This window comes from Salvelinus fontinalis, unplaced genomic scaffold (genome assembly GCF_029448725.1).
Source record: "Salvelinus fontinalis isolate EN_2023a unplaced genomic scaffold, ASM2944872v1 scaffold_0148, whole genome shotgun sequence".
In the NCBI taxonomy this organism is placed as follows: Eukaryota; Metazoa; Chordata; class Actinopteri; order Salmoniformes; family Salmonidae; genus Salvelinus; species Salvelinus fontinalis.
Window position 1 is genome coordinate 158,759 of NW_026600357.1, and position 25,958 is coordinate 184,716.

Below are 25,958 nucleotides of genomic sequence, written 5' to 3' on the forward strand. Positions count from 1 at the left end.
GGGACAGGGACAGGGACAGGGACAGGGATCACATATGCCTATCCTATCCTAAGAGTTTGCACAGTAGCAAAGTGTGCAGTAATAATAGCTGTTGACTTCATTATAGATGGCGATTAAAGCCCCAATCCTGAGTTTGTGTTTCAGCCCAACAACAGCCCCGCACCACTTGATTTGGAATTAAGGAATGGTGCTGGGGATAATAGGAGTTATAGATACAAGGAGTTTCAGTCCATGAGATTGGCATGATAGTTTGCAACTGAATAAAGCCAGTCCATTTTGTTACAATGAATACAACCATTCCCTCTCTCTGTCTCACCACACACACACACGCACGCACGCACGCACGCACGCACGCACGCAGGCACACACACACACACACACACACACCTTTCATTGCCCCACCCACTCAATAAAATCTCTTTGTACTCCATTAGTGTCGTCAATAAGCAACCATGACAAAACATTGTGCTCCTCCTCAACCTGCCTGCCAAGAGTGATGGTTTGCAGCCGGGCAGGCAGGTGGCAGAACAACACGCTCAGAACATGCCAGGTCACCAGGCCACAGATAGATCAGGCCCTAATCAGTCTGTCAATGCAAAATACACACCACACACACAGGCATGCACACGCACACATACACATAAAAACACACACATACACGCACCCACAGATACTCCATAAAACGTATATAAAAAATGGTTGTGACTTCATATTTTATTAGCTGTTGCAAAAGCAGCAGCTACTCTTCCTGGGGTCCACACAAAACATGAAACATGACATAATACAGAACATGAATAGACAAGAACAGCTCAAGGACAGAACTAAATCACTTTTTTTCATTCTATCCTGCAATAAATCGTGTATAGAAAATTATCTGTCAATGTCAAACAAGGTTAAAAAAAAGTGAATGCAGCTATTGGTGGTTGCTGCAGTCTCATCCACATAATTCTAACAATTTCAAACAGCATTCTGGGCACTGTAGGCAGTGCAGTTCTTCCATTCCAACAGTTCTTCCATTGAAACAAAACACATAGCCTAACAGACAACATAACACATGACCTTAAGTCGGAATAATGGATTTGTATAATGTAGCCCATTGATTGACAGCATTATCACTATGCTACACAAAGCGAAACCGTTAGCCTATCAGTCTTCGCAGACAGTCTTCTATCTCACGCTTTGCCTACAATCAAGGTGGACTGACCTGCGCCAAACGATCACTGTAGCTGTAGAACCTAAAACCTAATAATTAGATGGAGAGATTTATTTTTATTTCCTTCTTTTTTGGAATAAATGCATGTCCTATTTAGCCACCAAGGAAAGTATATTCTTGACACGAAGCCATCGATGTATTTCCTAACAGGTGGCATGTGTGCAAGAGCCGAGCAATGAGAAATAACCTCTAGTTATGTATTAATAACACGTGCATTACAGGTCCGCAGAATATCAACTATGCACTACGATGCTCAGTTGACATAACTTGGTCGCAATATCACAGAGCCGACAAGCGCGCTTTCAAATTCTAATGACAAAGAATAAAGAAACGATTTTATTGCAATCTAAAACTTCCAGATAACTTTTATCCAAGAAAATACCTTCCAAAACTAGACTAATCTTAGCGTAAATTAAAACAAAATGCCCCTTGTATATTCTTTTAGTGAAAAGTGAAGAAATAAAATGGACTGGCTGCTGTATTAGTGGAAATAGAAATATGAAACTTCCCATTGACTCCATCTATTTACCTTTTTACCTGCACATTTTCGCTGTAAAATACAAGGAAATCCGATCGAATGCATTTCATAATCAATCACGTCTTGCAGTTTATTGACTTACCTGTGGTTAGGCTTGGGTGTCAGGAAAGTAAAACGGTCTCCGTTCTGTTCTTGCTGCTTGCCGGCCGGTTATTCCAAATGCCTTCTCCACTGACTCGCGCTCCAAATATTTGACAGCGAGGAGCTGAGTAGTATTCTGCCAGCAGCACAAACAATCACGTTACTTTCATATGGTAATAAGGAAACTTTCAAAATAAAAGACTGCATTTCAAAACATTGCAATATGGATACTCATTCAAATGATATTGAATTTGACTCTATAGCCACTTTTACTATGCCAACAAGAAAATACAATAACACATTTATGAAAACAAATCAAAATATGGTTTAAAACAAATTAAGACCAATAATGAACAAATACAATGTATGTACTGGTATATTGGGCTATAGAGATAACTTTTGTACTTGTATCAGCTAAAGTGGGTGGAAAATACTCAGTAGGGTCTCTACTAACCAAATATGGTTAGTTTTGGAGGGGGACTGTGTTATAGATATATGTATTTAGTCCTGCATTTTATATTAATTCCAAAACAATACATTCATGTACTGTTGTTGTGTTGAATATGAGTTGTTTGCTTCCAGTGTGAAATAAAATGTAAACAAAGACAGACACAATGTAAACGATGATGGAATGGCATACCTGTTAAAGACTATTAACCTAATGGTAATGGGTGCACCATTACACATTTAAATCAGCCCAAGGACAGCCTTGACATGTGCCAAAAAATCCGGTCAATCACTTTGCCAGACAAATATAATATATTTGAGATAGCATCCTAGTAAAATCATGTTGCTATAGGTTTATATCACCCTAATTATGCATAGCCTTCCAACAATTTTCCTAAACCCACCTTGGACGCAATAAATCCAAAGGTTGGCCCCCTGAACTTGGGTTTTGGACTGATTCATGGGTCATAGCCCATCTCTCCAAATTGTAATTTGTGAGAAAATACAAGAGATAATTAGAAACTTCAATGTTTAGCATTCAACGTCAACACATAAAAGGCACTCTTGACATTCTTTTCAAGCAAATATTACAAAGGGAGAAGCACCCCACACATGCAGTAAATGTGCAGCAATCAATCAATCACATTTATTTATAAAGCCCTTTTTACATCAGCAGATGTCACAGTGCTTATACAGAAACCCAGCCTAAACCCCCAAACAGCAAGCAATGCAGTTGTAGAATCAGCAGTACTTAGTAGACAAAGAATTCGGAACAACACTACAGATATTCTTATACTTTATGATTCTCATGTAAGGTCACCACTGTAATACGAAACCCTGTATCCCCATCTCGCTTTATTGATCTTCCAGCACTTGGCAAAGAGAAGTTGACCTACAGATTGAGTAATCAGTAATCTCAGTAATCTGTCATTCAGGGATAACCACCAAAAAAGAACACTACTGGGCACAGTTTAAATTTGACTCTTTTAAGATTATCTATGTGGAGATTATCTCTATAGAATCTATAAACATTGAGGACACAGCAACAGCTATATATTTTTATGAATTATGTAATGAGGGCCTTTACAGAATCTCTGATATAACTGCTTGACGAACATTTAATTCTAAAATTATGTTGGAACATTGCTGCGGGGACTCCATTCAGCCACAAGAGCTTTAGTGAGGTCGGCCACTGATGTTGTGCGATTAGCTCTGGCTCGCAGTCGGCGTTCCAATTCATCCCAAAGGTGTTACTTGGAGTTGAGGTCAGGGCTCTGTGCAGGCCAGTCAAGTTCTTTCACACAGATCTCGACAAACCATTTCTGTATAATGGACCTTGCTTTGTGCACTGGGGGCATGTCATGCTGAAACAGGAAAGGGTCTTCTCCAAACTGTTGACACAAAGTTGGAAGCACAGAATCGTCTAGAATGTCACTCTATGCTGTAGAGTTAAGATTTCCCTTCACTGGAACTAATGGGCCTAGCCCGAACCATAAAAAACAGTCCCAGACCATTATTCATTTTCCACCAAACTTTACAGTTGGCACTATGCATTGGGGCAGGTAGCGTTCTTCTGGCATCCTCCAAACCCAGATTTGTCCGTCGGACTGCCAGATGGTGAAGCGTGATTCATCACTCCAGTGAACGCGTTTCCACTGCTCCATAGTCCAATGGCAGCAAGCTTTACACCACTGCAGCCGACTTTTGGCATTACACATGGTGATTTTAGGCTTGTGTGAGGCTGCTTGGCCATGGAAACCCATTTCATGAAGCTCCCGACGAACAGTTATTGTGCTGACGTTGCTTCCAGAGGCAGTATGGAAATCGGTAGTGAGTGTTGTAACCAAGGACAGTCCCATTCTGTGAGCTTGTGTGGCCTACCACTTCGCAGCTGAGTCGTTGTTGCTCCTAGACGTTTCCACTTTACAGTAAGACCACTTACTGTTGACCACCGCAGCTCTAGCAGGGCAAAAATTTGACAGACTGACTTGTTGGAAAGGTGGCATCTTATGACGATGCCACGTTTAAAGTCACTGAGCTCTTCAGTAAGGCCATTCTACTGCACATGTTTGTCTATGGAGATTGCATGGTTTTGTGCTCGATTTTATACACCTGTCAGCAACAGGAGTGGCTGAAATAGTCAAATCCTTTAATTTGAAGTGGTGTCCACATACTTTTATATACATAGTGTATCAGTGAGCAAATCAAATCAAATTGTATTTGTCACATACACATGGTTAGTAGATGTTAATGCGAGTGTAGCGAAATGCTTGTGATTCTAGTTCCGACAATGCAGTAATAACCAACGAGTAATCTAACCTAACAATTTCACAACAACTACCTTATACACACAAGTGTAAAGGGATGAAGAATATGTACATAAAAATGTATGAATGAGTGATGGTACAGAACGGCATTGGCAAGATGCAGTAGATGGTATCGAGTACAGTATATACATATGAGATGAGTAATGTAGGGTATGTAAACATATAAAAGTGGCATTGTTTAAAGTGGCTAGTGATACATTTTTTACATACATTTTTCCATTATTAAAGTGGCTGGCGTTGAGTTAGTATGTTGGCAGCAGCCACTCAATGTTAGTGGTGGCTGTTTAACAGTCTGATGGCCTTGAGATAGAAGCTGTTTTCAGTCTCTCTGTCCACGCTTTGATGCACCTGTACTGACCTCGCCTTCTGGATGATAGCGGGGTAAACAGGCAGTGGCTTGGGTGGTTGTTGTCCTTGATGATCTTTATGGCCTTCCTGTAACATCGGGTGGTGTAGGTGTCCTGGAGGGCAGGTAGTTTGCCTCCGGTGATGTGTTGTGCAGACCTCACTACCCTCTGGAGAGCCTTACAGTTGTGTGTGGAGCAGTTTCCGTCTCAGGCGGTGATACAGCCCGACAGGATGCTCTCGATTGTGCATCTGTAGAAGTTTGTGAGTGCTTTTGGTGACAAGCCGAATTTCTTCAGCCTCCTGAGGTTGAAGAGGCGCTGCTGCGCCTTCTTCACCACGCTGTCTGTGTGGGTGGACCAATTCAGTTTGTCCGTGATTTGTACGCCGAGGAACTTAAAACTTGCTACCCTCTCCACTACTGTCCCGTCGATGTGGATAGGGGGGTGCTCCCTCTGCTGTTTCCTGCAGTCCACAATCATCTCCTTTGTTTTGTTGACATTGAGTGTAAGGTTATTTTCCTGACACCACACTCCGAGGGCCCTCACCTCCTCCCTGTAGGCCGTCTCGTCGTTGTTGGTAATCAAGCCTACCACTGTAGTGTCGTCTGCAAACTTGATGATTGAGTTGGTGGCGTGCATGGCCACGCAGTCGTGGGTGAACAGAGAGTACAGGAGAGGGCTCAGAACGCACCCTTGTGGGGCCCCAGTGGTGAGGATCAGCGGGGTGGAGATGTTGTTAGCTACCCTCACCACCTGGGGGCGGCCCGTCATGAAGTCTAGTACCCAGTAGCACAGGGCGGGGTCGAGACCCAGGGTCTCGAGCTTGATGACACGTTTGGAGGTTACTATGGTGTTAAATACTGAGCTGTAGTTGATGAACAGCATTCTCACATAGGTTTTCCTCTTGTCCAGATGGGTTAGGGCAGTGTGCAGTGTGGTTGCGATTGCGTCGTCTGTGGACCTATTGGGGCGGTAAGCAAATTGGAGTGGGTCTAGGGTGTCAGGTAGGGTGGAGGTGATATGGTCCTTGACTAGTCTCTCAAAGCACTTCATGATGACGGAAGTGAGTGCTACGGGGCGTTAGTCGTTTAGCTCAGTTACCTTAGCTTTCTTGGGAACAGGAGCAATGGTGACCCTCTTGAAGCATGTGGGAACAGCAGACTGGGATAAGGATTGATTGAATATGTCCATAAACACACCAGCCAGCTGTTCTGCGCATGCTCTGAGGACGCGGCTGGGGATGCCGTCTGGGCCTGCAGCCTTGCGAGGGTTAACACGTTTAAATGTTTTACTCACGTCAGCTGCAGTGAAGGAGAGTCCGCAGGTTTTGGTAGTGGGCCGTGTCAGTGGCACTGTATTGTCCTCAAAGTGAGCAAAGAAGTTTAGTCTGTCTGGGAGCAAGACATCCTGGTCCGCGACGGGGCTGGTTTTCTTTTTGTAATCCGTGATTGACTGTAGACCCTGCCACATACCTCTTGTGTCTGAGCCGTTGGATTGCGACTCTACTTTGTCTCTATACTGACGCTTAGCCTGTTTGATTGCCTTGCGGAGGGAATAGCTACACTGTTTGTATTCGGTCATGTTTCCGGTCACCTTGCCCTGATTAAAAGCAGTGGTTCGCGCTTTCAGTTTCGCGCGAATGCTGCCATCAATCCACAGTTTCTGGTTGGGGAATGTTTTAATATTTGCTGTGGGTACGACATCGCCGATGCACTTGCTAATAAACTCGCTCACCGAATCAGCGTATTCGTTAATGTTGTTGTTTGACGCAATGTGGTACATATCCCAGTCCACGTGATCGAAGCAATCTTGAAGCGTGGAATCAGATTGGTCGGACCAGCGTTGAACAGACCTGAGCGCGGGAGCTTCCTGTTTTAGTCTCTGTCTATAGGCAGGGAGCAACAAAATGGAGTCGTGGTCAGATTTTCCAAAAGGAGGGCGGGGGAGGGCCTTATATGCGTCGCGGAAGATAGAATAACAATGATCCAGGGTTTTACCAGCCCTGGTAGCACAATCGATATGCTGATAGAATTTAGGGAGTCTTGTTTTCAGATTAGCCTTGTTAAAATCCCCAGCTACAATGAATGCAGCCTCAGGATATGTGGTTTCCAGTTTACATAGAGTCAAATTAAGTCCGTTCAGGGCCATCGATGTGTCTGCTTGGGGGGGAATATGCACGACTGTGATTATAATCGAAAAGAATTCTCTTGGTAGATGCTTGTTTCTGTCGGCGCGATGAGTGAAGAAACCAGCTGGCTGTACCGACTCCGATAGCGTGTCTCGAGTGAGCCATGTTTCCGTGAAGCAAAGAACGTTACAGTCTCTTTTGTCTCTCTGGAATGCTACCCTTGCTCGGATTTCATCTACCTTGATGTCAAGAGACTGGACATTGGCGAGCAGGGAGCGGTGAGCGATGTGCCCATCTCCGGAGCCTGACCAGAAGACCACTTCGTCTGCCCCTTTTACGGCATCGTTGTTTTGGTTCGCCAGCTGGGATCCGATCCATTTTCCTGGGTGGTGGGCAAAAAAGAGGATCCGTTTCAGGAAAGTCGTATTCCTGGTCGTAATGATGGTGAGTTGACGTTGCTCTTATATCCAGTAGTTCCTCCCGACTGTATGTAATAAAACCTAAGATTACCTGGGGTACCAATGTAAGAAATAACACATAAAAAAACTAAATACTGCATAGTTTCCTAGGAACGCGAAGCAAGTACAGTCCTGTAAGTCAGATTCAGGTATTGATGTTATTCCAACATATAACTATTTACCTAATCATCTTGAGGGTAAAGCCTTTCCTGTTTTGACATTTCTGAAGAAAACATCCACTTTCAAAGAATGTCACAAAAGATTACTTAAAGCAAACAGTCCAAATCAGCAATTCAGTAACTTAATTTCACAGTTGGATGCAGTGAAAACAGGACAGACTACACGCTCCAACAGAGGCTTCATAACAGCGTAATGTGTGACATTAAATAATATTTTGTGAAGGAAATGCTAACTTCAACTTTCTTAGCCAATGATCTCCTCTTCCACATTTATGCTCTCAAAATTGCAGTCAGTTCAAGAAAACCATGTATAGCCAGGGTTAAAAAAGACGAGTTGAACCAAGTCATATTTCAGAAAGAGGCATCAAGGAATTACTTTCATTGCAAGCATCCCAAGAAAACAAGATTTGTAAAACATGTAATACTGCTAATAAATTTCAGTGGTCAAGCTTTAATGTCATCCTGCTCCAAATACATTATTTGTGAATGTAAGCAGGTCAGCAGAGAACTGGTTAGAGCTTGAATCTATTCTGCATATACACTACCGTTCAAAGGTTTGGGGTCACTTAGAAATGTCCTTTGTCTATTAAAATAAAATAAAATTTATCATAATTGCAGTGTAGATATTGTTAATGTTGTAAATGACTATTGTAGCTGGAAATGGCAGATTTTTATGTAATATCTACATAAGCGCACAGAGGCCCGTTACCAGCAACCTACCAGCAACCATCACTCCTGTGTTCCCAAGGGGCCAGCATCCCAGAGTCGCCTCTTCACTGTTGACGTTGAGACTGGTGTTTTGCGGGTACTATTTAATGAAGCTGCCAGTTGAGGGCTTGTGAGGCGTCTGTGTCTCAAACTAGACACTCTAATATACTTGTCCTCTTGCTCAGTTGTGCATCGGGTCCTCACACTCCTCTTTCTATTCTGGTTAGAGCCAGTTTGTGCTGTTCTGTGAAGGGAGTAGTACACAGCGTTGTATGAGATCTTCAGTTTCTTGGTAATTTCTCACATGGAATAGCCTTCATTTCTCAGAACAAGAATAGACTTGACAAATTTCTGAAGAAAGTTATTTGTTTCTGGCCATTTTGAGCCTGTAATCGAACCCACAAATGCTGATGCTCCAGATACTCAACTAGTCTAAAGAAGGCCAGTGTCATTGCTTCTTTAATCAGAACAACAGTTTTCAGCTGTGCTAACATAATTGCAAAAGGATTTTCTAATGATCAATTAGCCTTTTAAAATGATAAACTTGGATTAGCTAACACAACGTGCCATTGGAACAGGAAGTGATGGTTGCTGATAATGGGCCTCTGTACGCCTATGTAGACATTCCATAAAGAATCTGACATTTCCAGCTACAATAGTCATTTATAACATTAACAATGATCAATTTGATGTTACTTTGATGGACAAAAAAATGTCTTTCAAAAACAAGGACATTTCTAAGTGACCCCAACATTTTGAACGGTTGGTTATATCATACACCTCTTTGAATAATCTAGTATTATAACATTTTCAGATAATTACTAATTTGTGAAATGGTACACACTACATGGCAAGCTCTGGTATATTGACTGCACTCAAGTATCAAGTTAGAGTAGGTCCAAGAATTCCTGAAGCAGGCTGTGTTCTATTTGGTATCATATGAAAAGAAACACATTGAAAAAGTATTACATTTTCTTCAGAAAGATAAAAGTAATCTGTATTCTGACAAATGCACAAAGAATGACACTTCTGTGTCTAAACTTCTAATTCCAACAAATTTACTAAAGATGATTATAAAATATTAAACAATGTCAACATTGACCGAATAATTGACGAGTACAATTATCTTTTGAAGTCCAATCTGAAGGAACAATTTCTGTTAATGTCCCCTGCATCTTTTGCGAGTCAGAATTGACAGAGTCTGTTTTGCGAAAACAAACAATTTATGCCAAATGTGCTTGGAACGGTGCACAATTTGTGGCGTTTTCAGCATGTGATAGTGCCTGTGAACTTAAAGTCACATTGGACAGTTATAGCCATAGATGTGCAACTTATAGTTAGTAGCAGTAATTGCATTACATTAAATCTAAAAATGATGGATTCCTTAAGCCAGTACGAAAAATAATTAAAGGATACACTACAGTATCTGGTAATGCATGGATTTGCGGTGGATTTGACACCCAACTATGCATTCTTTCATCGGTGCTCCCATTTTAGAAAACAGTCAGACGGTAGAGTTGTGTTGTTTGTGTACTTATTCTCTAAAGCAGTGTTATTAGAGGGCAATGTGAATACGCTTTGTCACAATGGCATGCAAGAGTATGTTTTATATCAGTTATCAGAGAGAATTACTATGTAATAGATAAACTCAACAGAAAATGCCTTTGCTGACCTTGATAGATAATCAACACCTCTATGTATTATGTATTATCTTACAATCTTGGCTCTGTTTTTGGGTTTGAAAACATGGTTAATAGACCTTTAACATGTACTGGTAACCTTGACAGAAAAGCAACACATAGGGGACTATTACTTGTAAATAATGTTCTCCAGTGTTGTTCTAAAAGCTTGATAAACTGTGTACTGTTAGCCTTGTAGTCTCTTGTAATACATTTTAAACTCTACAGAAAGTACCATTGCTGACCTTGATTGATAATCATGACAATATAGCTGGTAAATAATCTTGTTAATCTTAAATCCTGGCTAATATTAATTACATTTAACTTGTGAATGCATTTGTTTTCATTTGAATAAAAAAGTTTGGCTTTTGTGTTGAGTTTTTATTGTTGTTGAGTGTGTAGGAACATGGATAGTACCAGGTCATTTAAAGCTGTGTTGATGGATGTGTACTACACACTTGTCACGCCCTGGCCTTAGTTATCTTTGTTCTCTTTATTATTTTAGTTAGGTCAGGGTGTGATATGGGGGATGCGGATGTTTTTGTTATTGTCTAGGGGGTTTTGTAAGTCTATGGGTGTTTGCTAGTCTAGGTGTGATGTATGTCTATGGTTGCCTAGATTGGTTCTCAATTAGAGACAGCTGTCTATCGTTGTCTCTGATTGGGAACCATATTTAGGCAGCCATATTCATTGGGTAGTTCGTGGGTTATTGTCTATGTCTATGTGTAGTGTTTGTGTCAGCACTATTTGTTTATTGCGTCACGTTCGTTTGTTTGCTGTTTTGTTAGTTTGTCAAGTGTTCTTCGTTTCATTAAAAGGAAGAATGTATTGTTATCACGCTGCACCTTGGTTCTCCTCTCTTCCACCATATAGCGATCGTGAGAACACTCCCCCTCCAAAACTACACATATTTGGTTAGTAGAGACCCTACTGAGTATTTCCCACTCCACTTTAGCTGAGAGAAGTAAAAATGTTCTCTACAAGCCAATAAGTATCCCATGTACAGTGTATTGCACTGCAGTGAAAGGAGTGGGTGAAGTATGGAGTCACTAGTACTCTGTATTAAACCCTTTGCCCAGCACAAGAGATCCATTTACTTTTTGCAGACTCTGAGTAATTCCCCCATAACATATATTTGTATTTTATTGCAAATGTATTTCTTTAAGTATACATTTTACTTACGAAAAAAAAGTATGCACTGTAAGTTGCAATGGAATGAACCTTTATTTAACTAGGCAAGTCCATTAAGAACAAATTCTTATTTACAATGATGTCCTACCCCGGCCAAACCCAGACGACACTGGGCCAATTGTGCACCGCCCTATGGAACTCCCAATCACGGACGGATGTGTTACAGCCTAGATTCGAACCAGAGACTGTAGTGACGCCTTCAGCACTGAGATGCAGTGCCTTAGACCACTGCGCCACTCGGGAGCACTTGGATAAGAGTGTCTGCTAAATGACTAACATGTAAATGCAGTATAACAGTCTGTTTTTGTAATATAGCCTACGCACAATAGCTTTCAACATATCAGTATTTGTGTAAACATTCAAAATAAATGCTGGTATAAATAATACAAATATAAAATATGTGAACCTATCAATTTATGTGTTTACAATTCTGTGAAAAGCAGTTGTACTGCACTAGTAGTTAAACATTTTTGATATTCCCAAAATGTAGCATGTCTTTTCAGGGGTACTCTTAAAAAAAAAAGATCCTCTATCATGCTGCCAACATAATATACTGCTGCTAGGAGAACTGTAATACACTTCAGTGTTCTAGCTCTGCAGCCCATAAAAAATCCACGCATGCTCATCCCTGGGCCTTTAGGGGCAATAGCAGCACTACCTGAGCCTGTGCACAAGGCTATGCCCTACATTACGCTGCTCTCAAAGTCTTCCATGATTCTTGCTGCTTGAGTCTCGCTGCTTTTTATTTAGAAAATGAATAAAGTTCGACATTACCCGCTGGGGCTTACTATAATAAACATGTGTAAATGCACAGTTGTCGGCTAAACTATATTTTAATACTCAGAGGATAAAATCAACATAAACAATCTCTTGGGAGATGAGACTTAATTGTATGCTATAGCGTTGGTCATCCTGTAAACCTACTATTTTAGAAGTTAAATGCAGGTTTCAGAACACCACCCACACACAGAGGTCCTCCTCCTCTCCTCTCCTAAACTTCCTGTGGTCAGTTGGCTTGGATTGGATTAAAAACCATTCATGAGTAAAGCCACATGAAAATGCACACTTAGTAACTGTTCCGGTAAAATAGAGCACTTACATCCACAAATGCATCCCTAGTAGGCTACCTACAATATAGATTAGAGACATCATTCAATGGAACACCACCTACTCATCATGTTTAAGGATAGAAAAAAATATTCAAGACTAAAAGCACATGAAATTGCACGCTTACTAACTGTTCTAGTATGATAGTTGCATGCATCCATCCTCAAATCGATCCCTTCCCTACCTACAGTACAGAGAGAAACATTCTTCAGCGCGACACCAGCAAATGTACATGAAATTGCACACTGCTCCAGTAAAATAGTTAATTGGGCTACATTCATCCACACATCCCTAGTCCTACCTACTGTAGCCTACAGTAGAGGCATTCTTCAGTCAGGCACCTTTTTAGCACAGGAGAGGCAGGGAATGTAAAATCTGTCCTATGTATGGCCCAGGGGCAATCATCACACTAATGGTATGCTTTGTATAGTCTCATTATCAGTGTAATGGCTGCCTGCCTGCCTGCTTCATGGCTGTATACCTGCAACCTGGCTGCCTGCTTCATGGCTGCATTATACCTGCAACCGGGCTGCCTGCTTCATGGCTGCATTATACCTGCAACCTGCCTGCCTGCTTCATGGCTGTATACCTGCAACCTGGCTGCCTGCTTCATGGCTGCATTATACCTGCAACCGGGCTGCCTGCTTCATGGCTGCATTATACCTGCAACCTGGCTGCCTGCTTCATGGCTGCATTATATCTGCAACCTGGCTGCCTGCTTCCTGCTACATGGCTTCTTGCTACCTGATTCCTGGCTGTCTGCTAACTGGCTGCTACCGCCTGGAGTGGAATGGTGATCTGTGGAGCCCCACAGAGAAGAGTCCCACGAGTCAAGGGATGTGTCCCAAATGGCACGCTACCTCTGTGCCTCTCTCTCTATGTACCCCCTTCTGAATAAGTTCATTACCAATTTACAGCTGCACTCCGATTCACTATATATCTACTCTCTGTGCTGTGAGACTGGCAGTAAAGGTTATATATCATATAACTATTGCATATAGGTTATCACATATATCCTTTAGGACACACTGTAAATACTTACATATTCTGAAGGGTTAAGAGACTGTTCTATTTCTCTGAGTTGAGCAGTCTCATCCCAGTGAAACTGGTCATGGAAAAGCTTGGCTTCACCTCAATTGGTATTTCCACCATTCCTGACACCCATCTCATTGCTCCCTTCAGAATCTTACTGGAGGAGAAGGTCTCTCCCATCAGACCTTATCCAATGCATTCTGAGGCAGCGAGGAGGATGGATGCAAGGAAATCGAGGAAAGATTAACTGAGAAAGTGCCAAGGACTCCTTCTAGATAACCCATTGAGAATCTACCAGGCATTATGTTCCTCCCTTCATTGTTCTCTAAGAATTCTCAACCATTTGTATGACAGTTGAAATGAACCAGTACTCTTCTCTTGGAATCCAATAGCTGAAAAGGAAAACACTGAGCAGGAAAATTACAAAACCCCCCTGAAATATCACATCTATGTAAGTATGCAAACCCTAAACTCAGTACTTTGTTGAAGCATCTTTGGCAGCGATTACAGCTTTGAGTCTTTTTGGCTATGACGCTACAAGCGTGCCACACCTGTATTCGGGGAGTTTCTCCCATTCTCCCAACCTCTGCAGGTTGGATGGGGAGCACCACAGCTATTTTTAGGTCTCTTCAGAGATGTTTGATCGGGTTCAAGTCTGGGCTATGGCTGGGCCACTCAAGGACATTCAGAGACATGTCCCAAACCCATTCCTACCTTATCCTGGCTGTGTGCTTAGGGTCGTTGTCCTGTTGGAAGGTGAACCTTTGCCCTAGTCTGAGGTCCTGAGTGGTCTGGAGCAGGTTTCATCAAGGAGCTCTCTGCTCCGTTCATCTTTCCCTCGATCCTGACTAGTCTACCAATCCCTGCCACTAAATAAACAGATGGTGCCAGGTTTCCTCCAGACAAACACTTGTCATTCAGGCCAAAGAGTTCAATCTTGGTTTCATCAGACCAGAGAATCTTGTTTCTCATGGTCTGAGTCGTTAACTTCTTATGGCTGCAAGGGCAGTATTGAATAGCTTGGATGAAAGGTGCACATAGGTGCCCAGAGTAAACAGCCTGCTCCTCAGTCATAGTTGCTGAAGTTTCTAAAACGGTTTGAATTATGTCTGTAAGTATAACAGAACTCAAACCTTCCTGTTTGGATTTTTTCTGAGGCTGCTAGATTTTCAACCAAGCTCCGAATAAAATTACAGCGAGATATGGGTGAGTTTTCACTTCCTACGGCTTCCACTAGATGTCAACAGTCAATAGAACTTTGTCTGATGACTCTAATGTGAAGGGGGGCCGAAGGAGACAGGAATGAGTAATCACTGCCCTGAACACGCGCGTTCAACGTGAGAGGGAGCTCCGTTCCATCGCTCAACTGAAGTCAATGTAATTCTCCGGTTGGAACGTAATTCAAGATGTATGTTAACAACATTCTTAAGATTGATTCAATACATCGTTTGACATGTTTCTACTGACTGTTACGGAACTTTTGGACATTTCGTCACGTTATAGTGGACACGCTTTGTGACTTTGGAATTATTTACCAAACGCGCTAACCAAAGTAGCTAATTGGACATAAATAACAGACATTATCGAACAAATCAAGCATTTATTGTAGACCTGGGATTCATAAGACTGCATTCTGATGAAGTTCATCAAATGTAAGGAAACATTTATCATGTATTTTCTGGTTTCTGTTGACTCCAACATGGCGGCTAATTTGGCTATTGTTCTGAGCGCCGTCTCAGATTATTGCATGGTTTGCTTTTTCCGTAAAGTTTTTTTGAAATCTGACACAGCGGTTGCATTAAGGAGAGGTATATCTATAATTCCATGTGTATAACTTGTATTATCATCTACATTTATGATGAGTATTTCTGTTAAAACGATGTGGCTATGCAAAATGACTTTTTTGATATAAATATAAACTTTATCAAACAAAACATACATTATTGTGTAACATGAAGTCCTATGAGTGTCATCTGATGAAGATCATCAAAGGTTAGTGATTCATTTTATTTCAATTTCTGCTTTTTCTTTCAATGGAAATTGGCTTATTGTGGTTTGGTTTTCGCTGAAAAGCATATTTGAAATCGGACACTTTGGTGGGATTAACAAGATTACCTTTAAAATGATATAAAACATGTATGTTTGAGGAAATTTAATTATGAGATTTCTGTTGTTTGAATTTGGCACCCTGCACTTTATCTGTCTGCTGTCATATCGATCCCGTTAGCGGGATTGCAGCCATAAGAAGTTTTTAAGGTACCTTTTGGGAAACTCAAAGCGGGATGTCATGTGCCTTTTACTGAGGAGTGGCTTCCATCTGGCCTGATTGGTGGAGTGCTGCAGAGATGGGAGAACCTTCCAGAAGGACAACTATCTCCACAGAGGAACTCTGGAGCTCTGTCAGAATGACCATCGGGTTCTTGGTCACCTCCCTGACCAAGGCCCTTCTCCCCCGATTGCATAGTTTGGCCGGGCTGCCAGCTATAGGAAGAATCTTGGTTGTTCCAAACTTCTTCCATTTAAGAACGATGGAGGCCATTGTGTTCTTTGGGATCTTCAATGATGCAGACATTTTTTGGTACCCTTCCCCAGATCTGTACCTCGTCCATTTTAGAATAAGGCTGTAACATAACAAAATGTGGAAAAAGTCAAGGGGTCTGAATACTTTCCGAATGCTCTGTATGCTGATTTTATTATTTCTATTGTGCTTCAAATTTTCAGTTGCATCATAAAGCAAAGCTTGAATCAGGTCCCCTACTCCCCTCCCCCACCCCACTAGGGCAAGATTCTGACAGACATTCAATACGGAAACAGTTACCTTTTATAAACCAAATGGAAGCAAACTGAGCAAAACCAGAATTGCCATTGGACAAATTCAGTTCGGTCCTGCCTGCTTCATTGGCTTCCTTTAAAAAAAAACTTTTCTACCCAATTTCGTGGTATAGGATTGGTAGTTACAGTCTTGTCCCATTGCTTCAACTCCCATATGGGAGAGGCGAAGGTCGAGAGCCGTGCGTCCTCCGAAACACAACCCAGCGAAGCCACACTGCTTCTTGACACAATGCCCGCTTAACCCGGAAGCCAACCGCACCAATATGTCGGAGGAAACACTGTGCACTTGGCGACCGTGTCAGCGTGCATTGCACCCGGCTCGTCACAGGAGTCACTAGTGCGCGATGGGATAAGAACATCCCTACCAGCTAAACCCTCCCCTAACCCGGACGACCCTGGGCCAATTGTGCGGCGTCCCATGGTTCTCCCGGTCACAGCCGGCAGCGAGAGTCTGGACTCTAACCAGGAACTCTAGTGGCACAGCTCGCACTGCGTGGCAGTGCCTTAGACCACTTCGCCACTCGGGAGGCCGGCTTCCATTTACTAAACGTTTTGCAACAGAACCGGCGTAATGAATACACCGCGATTTGCCAGAGTTCCCAACCTGGTCTCCTAGACTAGATGTAACATAGTAAACATAAAATTGGGACACTCAAAACTAGCATCATGTCACATAAGACAGGTGTACTTCAAGAAAAAATTAAAGTATGGTGGTTGGTCGAGGTGGATGGGTAGGTGTATAACGGGAACCTCTATTAACCGAAAGTTTGCGTGTTCAAAACTCATCACGAACAATTTTAGCGAATGTGCAACAACTTACTACTTTCTAAGCTACTTTGCAACTACTTAGCATGTTAGCTAACCCTTCCCATAACCCCTAACCTAGCTAACGTTATCAATAACAAATTAGAATTCATAACAATTCATACGTTTTTCTAAATTCCTAACATATCATACAAAATGGATGGACATCCAGAAATAAATACATACTATACGAAATGTAACATACTATTTGGAGTGTCCCCGATTTACATTTACTATGTTACTTACTACTACATTTACTATGTCTTCCATCCCAATATTGACCCAGTTTTCCTGGAACCCTGTGTAATGCATTTTGGTATGTATGCCCTTGGGGAAAATGTTGAAGGTCAAATAAGGTTGGATCCCATTTGGAGATCACAATGTGAAGATCTATGTAAAAAGCATGTATTCATACTGTATGCATGTTGTATGTACTGGAACTGTGTGATGACCGGTTATTGAATGCATTCTTACAAGAGTGTTTAACATAAACAATGTTGGAATTGCTCAGAACTGATCCTTTGTGGGTTGATGTGTGTTAGCAATCACCTGCTGGTTGTCCAAAAATGGTGGCGATTCAACAATTTAATGAACTGGAGTTGGCGGCCGATGTTCTGTAGTCAGAGGCAATAAGATTAGGCTTAGACAGCACCCGCTGATTTTAAGTACACTCTACCATCCGTTGCTCTGGTGTTGCCTAGGGCAAACACGTTCAATATACTATTCAGTAATAAATCAAGTACAATTGAACAGTTGAATGATTTTTTTATGTTTTGTCTTATTTTTTATCAACACAAAAATAGGTTGCCACTAATACAAAATAGATTGATGCATCAAATACAAATTCACAAGCTTTCTTGACTTTACCAGTCTTACATTGATAACACCCAGAGAAAGAAACAATCATAGAAACACTACTTTTGCAAGCAGATCTCTGCACTGTTATTGTTCCTATACAACCGCTGAACCATTCCTAAGAAAGATTTCATTTGGCAATATAAAATTGTAAAGGCTATGCATAAGACGCATACACTGAGAGAGACAGACAATGACAGAGAATGAGATGGATGAGTTCAAGCTGGCATATGAACAGCATGACTATCATAACTACTATGGCTCTGTTTCAATGTCTGCAGTAGCACACAACTTCAAATGATGTAAGTATGGACATTGGAAAGTAAGCCTACTACTTGTCTCATTGGTCCGGCTATCTCCGTCTGCGCGGGGAGCTATTCCTGCTCCGTTCCTCGTTTCGCCTGGGTTCTCTGTATCTGTCAGAGTGATGGCGGTTCTCCCTGTTCTCCTTGTCCGCCCGCTCTGCCCTCTCCGCCTGCCGCTCCACCCCGTTCCTGTTCGAGTCCCTGGAGGAATCCATGTCCTTCTCCTTGCGGCTGCTCCTCTCCCGTGACTTTGACCTCTCTTTTTCTCTGTCCCTGCCTCCACTGCTCACTGGTTCCTTCTCTTTCTCAGGGCTACGGTGTCTGACTCGGTCACGGTCGGCCTGGGGGGCTTGGTGTTTCCCATCGTTTCCCTCCCCATCGTCCTTGTTGTGCCTGCGGGCCTCTGGCTGTCTGTCCCCGTCCTCATAGTCTCGGTCTCTGCCAGGCCTGCCACGAGGCAGCTCCTTGTCTTTGTGCCCTCCACGGTCAGCACGGTCGGGTCTCTCATGTGTGGGTGGCGGAGCATCTTCTACTCGATCCCGGTGGCGAGAGGCTTTGTGGCGGTCCTCAGGCCCGGGTCTCCCACCGCCGCGCTCCGCCTCCTTTTCATCGCTACTGCTGTCATCACGGCGACGGTTCTCGTGTCTCAGACTCCTATTGGGCCGTTCCTCCAGAGTTGACTTCTTCTTTTTGGAAGAAGCCTTGTCCTTGGTCTTCTTGTCTTTCTTTTTGTCTTTGTCGCTCTTCTTCCTTATGCTCTGGCCTTTGCTCTTTTTACGCCTCGAATCGGAATCTGCCAAACAGTACATTTGTCTTAGAAACTAAATATATCCAGACTTTGAATCAAAATCTATTAAACATGAGTAAAGAGCCTAAATACATCCAGAAGCATGCACACAACATGCCAGTTTGCCAGCCAATAGAGGGGCACATTATCTATGCTGTGTATAAATAAAAGAAAAAATCTGTCAGTTTTGCCATTCCATACGAGTGGTCTGAGCTATGCCATGTGATGGGAGTTTGAAGGGGGCATAGGTGTGTCCTAAATGGCACCCTATTTCCTATATAGTGCACTACTTTTGACCAGAGCATTGTAGGGAATAGGGTGCCATTTGGGATGCAGCCTGTGTGCAGATGATGTGTGGTGATGACAGACTGTGCTTTTGGCCAGTGCATGTTAACATGTCACTCTGCCCTACAGAGAGCAGGCCAGGGGCACCCAACACCACACTAGTCAAACAGTCACTAGACCACCAGAGTACAAAACTGACAATTTACTGAGAACCAACTGAAGCTCAGAGGTATTGGACATTTCAGTGAACAGAGGTCATTTTGTCGCTATTGATTTGAAAGCAGTGATTATGTAGAGGACATCTGTTTCACCAGGACAATCACTGCTCTCTTGTTAAATTGGATATTTAAAATTTATCCCTGAAGTATACATGTTTTCTTAAATTGAAAAAGTGAATACAGACTGGTCCTTGGTTGGCAGTAGTTGCATTTCATCAGCATGGGACTGACACAAAAAGCCATCTTAATGTCCCTGATGCCACGATTAACACGATGTAGCCTAAACACTCCCATAAGTTGCTTTGGATAAAAACCAACACTAAATGGCAAATATTATTACCATATAATGTGACATGAGGGACAGGCCTTTTCTAGGGAAATAGTGTTGTGATTCAAAACAGACAAGTTTCATGTCAATAGAGCTGGCCAATTAAAATAATTAGCATGCTGAGTTAGAGGGCTAAGTACAACACTGACATTCCTCAAGGTGAGGCATGCAATGACTCATGACGCAGGCTGACACACAGAGACACACACAGAGACACACACAGAGACACAAACACACACAGAGCCGAGTTGGCCACCCTCACAGTAGGGACAAGGAGAGAAAGGTACAACCATAGAAACAGAATCACTAATTTTACAGGCACCACCACCTCTCCGGACACAACACAGGCATTAGAATTAGGTGAAGGTTGAGGGCAGACAGTTAAAGGACTAGCACTTTTAATTCGTCTAAGAAAATATTCAGACTGCTGGTTAAAAGAGAGCTGGGTTGTAAGTTGATTGCAATTATGTCCTTTCAACTATCTAAGTCTAAGTGTAACAATAAAAAAATCAAAGTGAGGGTGGCCTGGTCCCAGATTGTTTAAAGTGCTGTTTGTGCCACCAATGACCAAAGTAGAAATAACAAACAGATCTGGGACCAGGCTATAATAAGGGACTATCAGGGTGGTAAAGCTACTCTGTACCTGAGCTGTTGCTGGACGAGTCAGAGTCAGTGGAAGAGTCAGAGCTGTCACTGTCGCTGCTGTCACTGTCTGAGGAGGACGAGTCAGAGGAGGAGGAGGACGAGTCGGAGTCTGACGACTCCACGTCCTGGTTCTGGGTCATGATTATCTTGGGGGCGTTCTTCAGATGCTCACGGAGCTCATCCCTATGGGAGGGAGGGAGAGTGGGTAGAGCGAGGGAGAAGGAGAGAGAATGAGAAGGGGAAAGAGAGCAAGAGAGAGAGATGGAGAAAGAATAAATTATGACACACCCCCTGTATTTAGCCTTGTTATTGTGTTACTTTTATTAGTACTTTTTGTTTTAGTCTACTTGGTAAATATTTTCTTCTTCTTGAACTGCACTGTTGGTTAAGTAAGCATTTCACGTCTATACTTGATGTATTCGGCACATGTGACAAATAAAGTTTGATTTGGCAGGAGATCACAGCAGGATGGCGACAGAATACCCCAACCTGTTATATTACAATGTGTTCCTGTGTGTCTCTGCAGGTAAAGGCAGCAGCAATGCGAAGGTTGTGGGTTAACAAATCACAAACACATAAATAAAACTTATATGCAATCTCATTGTGCTGTTGCTTTGGATGAAAGTGGCACGTATTATGATTATATTATTAGAATGGAGACACTAACGTAAGTCCACCCAGGCCAATGGAGGTGAAGAAATTTATGGCAAATCGGGTGTTCCTGGGGTTGTCACGAGGGAAGAGACCCTCGAAGAAGGGCTGCAACGTCCTGGAAGATACAAAAAAGATTGGATGAGACAATCCCATGCATCAAAACGTGACAATTAAATGTATTTAAATTCAATTTTAATTTGCCCCTCAAGAGAATAGCAGAGCCAGATTACAAGTATCAACATCCTCAAGTGACATATTACTTGAGAGTGGAGGGGGAGAAGATTAGATTGACGTACATATCCTTGAGTCGTTCATTGAGCCTGGGCAGACCCATGTAGGCACAGAGCTCCTGGAACAAGATCTTGACGAAGATTCGACTGGACGACGTGGTGGTGTCCTCACTGACTTTAATACATTCCAGCACCTGAGAGAGAAATACACAAACACGCAGGTCAACTAGATTAGTAGCTGTTGAAGGGCACTCAAATCACCAACTACGTTGCCTTAATGCCCAGCGTTAGATGAATCGATCAGTAAGATTTAAAGCCATATTGATGCTGTAATACATTATGTCACGAACCCATGTGCGTAGTAACGGCAGAGTCAGCACAAGGTTTTAGTTTAGAGATGTTGAGTTACTGTAGACAAAATGGCACCCTAATCCCCATGTAGTGCACTAATTTCAACCAGGGCCCATAGGGCACAGTCAAAAGAAGTGCACTATATAGAGAATAGGGTGCCAATTGAGACACAACCCTAGAGAGCTACAATACATACACTCCACGGGACAGAGTCAGTGTACAGGAGATGAGCAAACATCCTGGCAACGTTTCTCAGTTTATTGGTCTCTAGGCGATGGATGGTTTCATACTGCTCCATGAAGATGGCCTCAAAACTCTCCATATAGTCCTTCTTCAGCAGACAAAACCTCTGAGAAATTAACAGAGTTCACAATGTTAGTTGAAAGTAGAATATAGTTGGTCTTAACGCAGTGCTCTTGAATGAGAGACAAATTCCTGTAAAAAGCCAAATGAATGAACTCCACTGTAGGAAACTACAAGGCTTATCAACAAATGTAATTTCAAGGGTGATGAAATTCCAACTTACAGCATGCAACATAACAGACTAAGTTAATGAAAATTGTCTCAGGGAAATGATGGAAAATGATGAAATATATATTTTGGTTATATTTAAATTAAAGAATATATAAATATATATTATTTTGTCTTCTTACCCCTGCTAGAAGACCAAAGAACTTCTCGTAGGTCCTCTGTTGGGCACAGCAGTCTAGAATCATGTTGCACAGCTCTTTCTGTTGGGAGAAGGCAGATACAAAAATAGCTTTAATCACTGGAACATGGACACAGAGGGGATGCTGAGACTTGGCCAAACCAGGAAGGACTGCACCTATGGGGGATATAAAAAGACCCATCTGTTACATCCTCCTGCAGCCAGCGAGAAGCCGGTCCTAAATGGGACCCTATTCTCTACATAGTATACTACTTTGACGTGGCCCAGGTGAAAAGTAGTGCACTACATAGGGAACAGGGTGCCATTTTGGAAATAACCATTCTGTGTCCTCTCATCCTCCAACCAATATCCCAGCCAAGCAGATTATTGATTTAAAAATACTATATTTTCATTGAGGAGGCCAGCCTTGGGCAACCATGGGCTGTGGTGTGATCAATCTTGAAATGAACGTCCTGGACAGGCCATGACCTGGCAGGGGCTGGCACCAAATTACACTGGTGGTGAGGAGAGATAGGAGAATCATGTTTGTGATATGGAGGGAGGAAAAATCGATACAAATTGTACTATTTGCTCATCATGTAAAATCTGAATGATTCCTTGGACTCATACCAAAGAATGCCGAAGTCATGTCAGAAAATGTTTTTCCAGGGTGTGATGTAATATGGAAGACCCGGCAAGCCAGCCTATTCCTTATAATGTAAATTTCAACAGATATAACTTCCATGTATAACTTCAAATTAAAGTAAATCGTTTGCACTCATGACTGCTGGTTTCAATAAAATGTTCAGGTAAGTTACAAGCAAATACTTTATGAATTTATTGTTACAAATCAACTTGCAAGGTTGCTAGCCAACTAGCCTGCTAATATTAGCCCTACCAGCCTGCTAATGTTACGTTAGCACTGAGTCAGCCAGTTGCTATGAATGCCTATCTTACAGCTACATCAAAGTAAATCAAAGTTGTGGAAATATATAACACAATCTAACCAGTTATCAAAAAATGTTAGGTATATGCAGTTATCTTAGCCAGCAGGTTAGCCAGCCAGCTCACATTAGCTCTTTAGCCAACTAGCTATTAGCCTAGCCAACCACCACGGTGTAGGTCGGCAAGCTAAAGCCCAACAACTGGAGACCAGCTAGAACACAACACAACTAAAACATAACCGCAGATTAAAAGAAAAGAGAGAGCAGAGACTTACAGACGGACGGCTGGGGCCCAGCCAAAGGTAACACACTTTTAAATGAGTCCAGGCCGAGTTAGCTACCAAAGCGCGGGGGAGGCGGGCGCTTCACCGGGCTGAAATCCAAATTTGATAGTTTACAGATGTCAGTCAGCTAGCGAGGTAGCACTAAACCAAGGTAGAAAAGTTACAAAACTCCCCAAAAGCACCAGAGCCTGCCGTACTAAAGGGTTCCCACTAGAGAACATAAAATCTGTGAATAGCATGAGGTGTAGCTATCGTAAACCAGCTTGAGCTAGCTATCGAGCTAGCATATGAACTTGGTAGCCAGAGTAGAGTAGATCCTTCATGACGCTGACAAATAGTGCATTGTGGGGAGTTTAGAAGTATTCCGGAATTAAGTTAATAAATATGTAATAACCTTGAAACATAAAATATTGTACTTATAGGTAACCAGATTGAGACTACAACTAAATCTTTGACTACACTGAGTTACATTGGTGAGGAAAAACTCATGCTTCCTAGCATTTAACTTATCATGTGGGCTAAAACATGAATGATTCATGTGTGAACACATTTAAATTCATTGAGAAAGTAAAGGTGTGAGAGAAACTTCTCAGCATGTAGCCTAGCTAGCTGACAGACTGAACAACTCATTTAACATCTCTGCACAGTTATGAAAATAATGATGGTTATGACTGAGGCTAGAAGCTGTATGGTTTGTTATTGAGAGGCACGTCTGTCTGGTAACGGGTCTCTCTGCCACAGACGAAAAAGCCCTGGCAGCAGACAGCAGCAGGAGGCTGTGTTATGTTGTGTGATACTGAGATTGGAAAGTGTGATGTTCACACAGTGTGCCTGATTCTCTGCCTGGCATGGCAACACGATGGGAATGCAATGAGACTGCTGTCTGTCCCCCATCTCATCTCAGAACCCCTTCCATCCTGAGGACACTCAGGGTACCTCCCAAATGGCACCCTATTCCCTAATAGCGCACTACTTTGACCAGAGACACAAGTAGTGCTCTCTATAAGGAATAGGGTGCCATTTGGGATGCATCTACCAAAAGCATGTCCCCCATGCTCGTCGCCCATTCCAAAATCATAGGCATGAATATGGAGTTGGTCGCCCCTTTGCTGCTATAACAGTCTCCACGCATCTGGGAAAGCTTTCCACTAGATATTGGAACACTAGATGTTCAGTCAGAAGAGCATGGCTCGCAGTCGGCGTTCCAATTAATCCCAAAGGTGTTTGATGGGGTTGAGGTCAGGGCTCTCTGCAGGCCAGTCAAATTGTTCCACACCAATCTCGACAAACCATTTCTATACGGACCTTGTTTGTGCACGGGGGCATTGTCATTGTATGCGTCTTGCGGTTATCATTTCAACAGGAAAGGGCCTTTCCCAAACTGTTGCCACAATCTTGGAAGCACAGAATCGTCTAGAATATCATTTTATGCTGTAACGTTAACTTCTTTGAGATAGGGGGCAGCATTTTCACATTTGGATGAAAAGCGTGCCCAGAGTAAACTGCCTGCTACCCAGGCCCAGTTGCTAATATATGCATAGTATTAGTAGATCTGGATAGAAAACACTGAAGTTTCTAAAACTGTTTGAATCATGTCTGTGACTATAACAGAACTTATTTGGCAGGCGAAACCCCGAGGACAAACCATTCAGAATTTGTTGAGGTCACTCTTTTCAATGGGTTTTCATTGGGAATCCATATTTCTAAGGGACCTTCTTGCAGTTCCTATCGCTTCCACTGGATGTCAACAGTCTTTAGAAATTGGTTGAGGGTTTTCCTTTGAGAAATGAAGAAGTAGCCATGTTCAGAATGAGGCTCGAGTGAAGTGTACTGTTTGTTAGAGGCGCGTGACCTGAAAGCATGCTACACATTGTTTTCCTCCGGCATTGAACACAGATCATCCCGTCTTCAATTTTATTGATGGTTTAGGTTACAAAATACCTAAAGTTGTATTACAAAAGTATTTTGAAATTTTTGGACAAAGCTTACAGGTAACTTTTGTAGTCATGTTGAGCGAGTTGGAACCGGTGTTTTTCTGGATCATACGCGCCAAATAAATGGACATTTATCGACGGAATTAATCGAACAAAAGGACCATTAGTGATGTTTATGGGACATATTGGAGTGCCAACAGAAGAAGCTCGTCAAAGGTAAGGCATGAATTATATCTTTATTTCTGCGTTTTGTGTCGCGCCTGGAGGGTTGAAATATTATGGTCTGTGATTGTTTGCTTGGATGCTATCCTCAGATAATAGCATTGTATGCTTCCGCCGTAAAGCATTTTTGAAATCTGACACGTTGGCTGGATACACAACAAGTGTAGCTTTAATTTGGTATATTGAATGTGTGATT

The 25,958-nt window shown here is 42.4% G+C and overlaps 2 protein-coding genes across 2 annotated transcripts in view; both read right to left on the reverse strand.

Moving 5' to 3' along the window:
- LOC129843503 (zinc finger protein 385B-like) overlaps positions 1 to 1,922 on the reverse strand; it is a 148,341-nt gene extending 146,419 nt beyond the window's left edge. The window contains exon 1 of the mRNA XM_055912256.1: positions 1,834 to 1,922. The gene's annotated coding sequence lies outside the window, so the exon portion shown is untranslated. The remainder of the gene's footprint in view (positions 1 to 1,833) is intronic.
- A 15,894-nt stretch (positions 1,923 to 17,816) lies between these two features.
- LOC129843502 (pre-mRNA-splicing factor CWC22 homolog) overlaps positions 17,817 to 25,958 on the reverse strand; it is a 66,441-nt gene continuing 58,299 nt past the window's right edge. Inside the window, exons 16-21 of the mRNA XM_055912254.1 lie at positions 22,383 to 22,460; positions 21,926 to 22,078; positions 21,445 to 21,572; positions 21,162 to 21,263; positions 20,493 to 20,677; positions 17,817 to 19,024 (exon numbers count right to left, since the gene is read on the reverse strand). Coding sequence (XP_055768229.1) covers positions 18,279 to 19,024; positions 20,493 to 20,677; positions 21,162 to 21,263; positions 21,445 to 21,572; positions 21,926 to 22,078; positions 22,383 to 22,460 — 1,392 coding nt within the window. The 3' untranslated portion in view covers positions 17,817 to 18,278. The remainder of the gene's footprint in view (positions 19,025 to 20,492; positions 20,678 to 21,161; positions 21,264 to 21,444; positions 21,573 to 21,925; positions 22,079 to 22,382; positions 22,461 to 25,958) is intronic.